A 6000-nucleotide genomic window follows, 5' to 3' on the forward strand; every position below is an offset into this window, starting at 1 on the left:
GGAGCTCCCTCCCACCCCTACTGTAGCCAAGCCCCCAGGGCAGGATCAGCAGACTTCCTGCCCTTCAAACCTCCTACCCCTGTGTACTGGGTCATAAGCCCTGATTGCAGAAGCACCCTTCAGTCCTCATGCCTCCAGTCCTATCACCCCCTCCTGGAGATAGATGCACTTAGAACCAAAAGAAAAAAGTCCCTAAAGATGAAAGCCCAGGCCCTTGGAAGGCTGACAGAGTAAAAAGGGCTTTGGGGTGAACTGTCCAGTAGCCCTCAAGCCCCCACCTACTCCGTGAATCCTGCTTTGTCTTCCTTCTGCAAATATCTCTAGGCCAAGAACACTGGTCAAACACAGTAGAGCTCATCAGAAGCCAAATCTAGTCCTAATGCCTTCCCTACCCACTTCATATATCCTTGAGGAGAAGCCTTTCCTAGCCTTTGCTAACCCTTGTCCTTGGGACCTGGACCTTGAGGGGCCTCTCTGAATGCTCTGTTCTGGAATTGTACAAATTGAAGCAACAATGAGACTCTGACCCAGGCGTCCTGATGCCTGGCCCTTGGGCTACATTTTCAGCAGCACACCAGAGAAGCACCTGTTCAAATGGCTGTGCTCAAACTGGTCCTCCCAGCTTCCGTCCAAAGTGCCCAAATGGCTTGTGCTCCCCTGGTGTGGGGGTAGGGGGCATGAGCTGCGGGGGGGTATGTCCCAAATGCTATGTGCCAAAACAGGACCCAATAAGCCCCTCTCTCTGGGATCCCAATCCCTGCACTGTGCCTGGCCCCACCTCTGGGCACTGCCCTCCTTGGCCTTTGACTCACTAGTCAGCAAGAGTCTCAGGTCCCTGAGGGGAGGAAGGATCTCCAGTCTGGGCCTTGTCCCTGCCCTTCCCAAAGGAAGGAAAATGGATAGACTCCCCGCTTCCAGCTCCCTCTGTCAGCGGACCCCCTCCTCCAGCTCCAGCTCAGCTCTCTGCCCCCGGTTTTTGCATTTTTAATTCAGGACAGAATGTGATCTCTTGCAGCTCCTTGCTTTATTCTGTTGCTATTTAAATTACAAATCGGCCCCATCTCCCCTGTCACTCCAGGGTTATTTTTAGCTGCTGGTAAATAGCAGCAGGGAGAGTTGGATCAGGTGGCCCTCCCTCAAGGAGCTGTGTACCCGCAGCCCCATGCCCACAGGAGGGGCACCCTTCCCTGCCAGTTGGCGCCTCCAGTCGCTTCCTCCCCACCCCACCCTTCTCTGGGGACGGAGGGGGTCTGGGGAGGACTGTAGTCTGGGACAGGCATCGTGCTCAGTTCTTGCTTAGTCTCCGGGGAAACTCCACCACTCCCAGGTCTCATTACCCAACCATCACTCAGGGTCAACCTCCTTCAGGGGCCTTCCTGGACACCCCCCTCCCCCAGAGGTCCAGCTATAGAGGCCCAAAGGTCTTCTGACTTGTACATCTCTTATCTTCTTCAATCTTCCCAGCCATTCTCCTGTGTGGGTATTATTGTTCGTGTTTTCCATGTGAGGAAACAGGGTCAGAGGTAAAAGTGACTTGCCCAGCTAGGAAGGGCCCGGCTGGAATTCGAACCCAAGTCTCTCTGACCCCAAAGACTGCATACATGTGCACCGCAGTGCCTCTATTGGTGCAATGCATGTGCCCTCTTGCCCAGTGTCCAGGTCAATTCTCAGTGCCTACCGTCCCATCCCATCTATCTATTGGATCAGGGATTGGCAAACCATGGCCAATGGGCCACATCCGGCCTGCTGCCTGTTTTTGGATGGCTGTGAGCTAAGAAGGGTTTTTACAATTTTAAATGGTTGGAAAAAAAGCAAAAGAATAATATTTGTGACAGTGGAAATGATATGAAATTTAAAGTTCAGGGTCTATAAATAAAGTTTCACTGGAATGCAGCCATGCTCATGCGTTTTCAAGTTTTCTGTGGCCACTTTGGTGCTACAATGGCAGAGCAGAGTGACACAGACTGTATGGCTTGCAAAGCCTAAGATATTTACTGTTTGGCCTTGTACCAAATCATACTTTTGGCGAGGGAAAGGACCGTGTCCCACACCTCCATCTCATACAGTACCTGGCCCAGGGCCAGAACTATAGACAGAGGTACTGGTCCTCCTTCAAGGTCCTGTTGGGGCCACAAGAGCGCCCAGCACAGGGGAGCCCCTTGCCAGCCACACCCCCGTGATTCGGCTCACATGTTACCTCTCTTCTTCAGCTTCTTCACAGGTTTCTAAACCTGCTTCACCCCCAGAATCACCTGGGAGGGGTTTTTAAAGTTGAGATGCTCAGGCCCAACCCCAGACTACTTATATAGCAGGATCTCCAGGGATAGGGCTTTAGAGATGATTTAAAAAGAGATCCCCAGGTGATCTGTTTTGGGAACCACTGGGCTGAGCTCCAGAGGTCCAAGCTGTGCATCTTCTGACCCTTTCAGACCAAACCCAAGTTCCTTGTACCCCTCTGGCTTTTCCCAGGCTGGAGGCTGCCCCCCAGTGGTCTCTTGAGTCCAACCCTGGATGCTTAGGACTTTCTCAAGTGTATGGATACTTTTCCTCAAGCCCGGATGTAGATAGAAGCTGTCCCCCGACTTCCCTTGCCCACCAAGAGTTACTACTGGCACAGACCTGCTATCTCTCCATCCACCTAAAGCAGCTGCCGGCGCTGCGTCCAGCCCACCATGGGGCTGTGGGAACCCTTTTCCCAGAAGCCATCACATCCCTAAAAGCTTCTAGCATCCTCCTGAAAGCCCCCCCCCCTCCCCGTCCTCACTTACGTCAGAGAAAGCCAGGCCTCAATCCTGCTTCCGTTTCCACCCCTCGCCCTCAGATTTTTTTACCCCCGCGTTTCTGTCTAAAAGCCTTTTCTCTCCATGAAGGGCTTTCAACCGCTTTTCTTAGCAACTCCTCACAGCGGGGTGGGAGGTTTATCTGCGAGCCAGAGCCACATGGAACTCTGGCAGGCGGAGGATGTGGAAAAGGCCACTGTGGGCCTGAGCTCTTGTCTGCCCCCCGCAACCTGTACAAGGAAGTCATCAGGCCATGCAGAACTGGAGGCCAGTTCCGGAGGCCACACGGGAGGGCTTAGCCAGAAACACAGCTCATTCCACTGGGGTTCCCCTCAGTTGGGGGCTTGAGGAAAAGTATCTCTCATATACTTGAGAAAGTTCTAAATACTCAGGGTTGGGCTCAGGAGACTATTGGAGGGCAGCCTCCAGCCTGGGAAAAGCCAGAAGGGTATAAGGGACATGTGCTTTTCCAGACCTTCTTCTGCCCTCTCCCCAGGGGGCTCTTCTTGCCTTGATGCCTTGTGCTGCTCTGGTCCTAAGTTTGGGCTCCTGGCCTAACTGCAGGGTGTAAGGAGGTGCCTTGCGTGATCTGTCCAGGGGTGACAGCTGGAACCCATGTGGGCTGTCTCCTGTAGCCCTCACATAGGTGGCCTGGAGGTTTCCTTTACAGCCAGAGATGAACCGTAGTTTATCACCCTGCATCCTTCATGACTAGAGGCCTCAAGTTCGGGCTGTGGAGGGGTCTCCATTCAGGAACCACCCTGGGGGAACCCAGTCTTTGCCAATTGCTTCTGTAGGGAGGTGAGGAGGGGGGCACACGCACACACCTTCCATCTCAGCCCTTTCATTATTCTCTACTTCTAATCCTCTAAGCCTCAACCCCATTCTGGCCTCCTTTCCAACTTCAGATGCTGTTTGTCCCTGCCCCAGAGCCAGGGAAAATCTTGGGGTCATCCCCTAATGTTACAGATGAAGAACTGAGGTTCAGAGACAGAGAGATTGTCTAGCTCAAGGACATACAGCAAGTTACCGGCAGAAGTGAGATGTAAGCCAGGCTTCTGGATTCCAGACTAATATTTCTTCCAGGGTTCTATAGTCTATGTCCATTCCCCATCAATCCCTGGTACTCTCTCTTCCCCGAGGGGACGTTCAGGGGCTCTTCTATCTGCAACCAGAAGGCAGGGGACAGTTGATGCCCTCCTCTCAGCCTGGTGTTCTGGAAGAACTGGAAATGGAGCCCAGTGGACCCCTGACTCCTTACATATCCCAGAAAGTGAAGGTAGGGCCCATATGAACCCAAATTACTTCCTATTTATTCTGAGCATCTCACTTCATACTGGTGAAGTTTCCTCCCCTTCTCTCATGGACTAATGGCCTCATAACCTATTCAAGCCCTTCAAGCTCTCAGGGTTGGGCCAGTTTTATGAAACATCTTCCCAGAAGCCTCAGGGAGAAGCCGGGCAGCCTGAGACACATCTCAAGTCCCTGGGTTGTAAACAGACAGGAAACTTATCCTCTCTAACCAGGCTGATGTCTTCAAGGACTGCAGATGCCTCAGTGTCCCTGCTGGACCCTCCAAAGGAGGTCACTCTGGTCTAGAGGGTGTAGTGGGGCAGCGAGTCCAAGTTGAGGCTGTCGTCTGGGAGAGAAAGAGGAAGGGAAGGGCTGCCCTTGCCTTCCCTCCACCCACTCCTCAGACCTCTCCTCTGTGTAACTTACCCACTCTTGTTTGATGGGCAGCCCTCCCTCGCCCCATCCTAAGTCATAAACCTGGTCCCTGGGGTCCACTGCAGCTGATTCCTCCAGGAAACCCCCCAGGGCAGAGAGGGCAGGACCAGGGAGGCTGGGAATCTTTCACAGGCAGAAGGCACTTAAGAAGATTCGTGGAAAGTGCGAGTTTCAATCTGCCACTGGGGATGACAGTAAGGACTTGTTGGGGCAAAGGGCTCTGGGAGGGCATTCCTTCTTCATCTCTAGGCAGCAGGGTCTCAGCCCTGGTGGCAGGGAATGCCTTAGCCACTTCCACAAGCCAGTGCCTAGCACACAGTCAGCCCACAGAAAAGTTCAGGTAAGGCCTATTAACCGGTAGGGGGTCCCTCTTTCCCCCAGAAGCAGGGCCAGGGGTCATCTCCTGGATCTCCTCAGCAGATGGAGGTCTGTGAGGATCATGTCTTGGTTATTTCTCTCCTCAGCGCCCGGGACAGTGTCCGGTCCACATTTGGCATCAGTAATTCCATGTCGAATGAGTAGGACGGTTCACCTAGAGAGGGGCTCCCAGAAGCACCCCCTTCCCCCTGCATACGGAGGGCAGAGACCCCTTGGTGGTCGTTTCTGATCCCCAGGGCCTAGAGCAGCGCCAAGCAAGCAGCGGGTGCTCCGTACATGTTGACCGAAAAGGGGGGTGGTCCCAAGCGTCGCGCTCCCCTCTGCTCCCCTCTCCTTACCTGTAGGACACCTGCTTGCGTAGGTGCATCTGGCGGAACCGCTCCTCCACCGGGGGCGCAGCGGCCATGCCCCGGGGTCCCTCGGGCCACGGCTGCGAGACCTCCGCCTCCTCCCCTCGCCGGCAGCGCCGCCGCACCACCTCCTCCTCGGCTGCCCGGCCGCCGCCGGCCCCGTCCCCGCGGGGCCCTCCGCCGCCCGGCCCCTCGGCCATCCCGCGGCCGTCCTCTTCCCGCGGCTCCTGCGGCCTTTCGGGCTTCCCCGCTAAAGTTCAGTCTCCCTTCCTCCTGGGCCCGGGGACGCGATGCGGGCAGGGCTGGTGGTGGGGGCGGGGGGAGCACTGGGGCCCGCACGTCCCTCCCGACGCCGGGGCTCAGACGACGGGAGCAGCGATTTGCCGGGCGCCGGGCCTGGGGAAGGCCGGCGGGGATCCTCCCGCGCCCCGGGGGTCCCTTGGCGGGTGTCAGGGGACTGCGTCGTGCGCGCTGGGGCGCTCCTCGGACGGCCGGAGCCGGAGCCCCAGCCCGAGCCCGAGCCGAGCCGGAGCAGGAGCGGCGAGCGCGCTCCTGCCAGCCGCGCACCGGAGTGTCACCTCTGAGACACTCGCCTGCCCGCGGGGTCCGGGGGGTAGGGCGCCGCCCCGCCCAGCCTGCCCGGCTCGGGGCAGGGAAGGAGCGATCCGGGTGCTGCCGGCGGTGGGCACGAACCCTGCCCCCGGCCGAGGCTGGGGGTGTGGGGCGCCCGCCAGAGCCCACCCCTGCACCAGCTCCCCGGTACC

The 6000-nt window shown here is 56.9% G+C and overlaps 1 protein-coding gene across 1 annotated transcript in view; it reads right to left on the reverse strand.

Moving 5' to 3' along the window:
- DGKZ (diacylglycerol kinase zeta) overlaps window positions 1-6000 on the reverse strand; it is a 43105-nt gene extending 37105 nt beyond the window's left edge. Inside the window, exon 1 of the mRNA XM_078433429.2 lies at window positions 5225-6000. Within this exon, the coding sequence (XP_078289555.1) occupies window positions 5225-5436 (212 nt within the window). The 5' untranslated portion in view covers window positions 5437-6000. The remainder of the gene's footprint in view (window positions 1-5224) is intronic.

Source organism: Panthera onca, chromosome D1, assembly GCF_046562875.1.
Source record: "Panthera onca isolate mPanOnc1 chromosome D1, mPanOnc1 haplotype 2, whole genome shotgun sequence".
In the NCBI taxonomy this organism is placed as follows: domain Eukaryota; kingdom Metazoa; phylum Chordata; class Mammalia; order Carnivora; family Felidae; genus Panthera; species Panthera onca.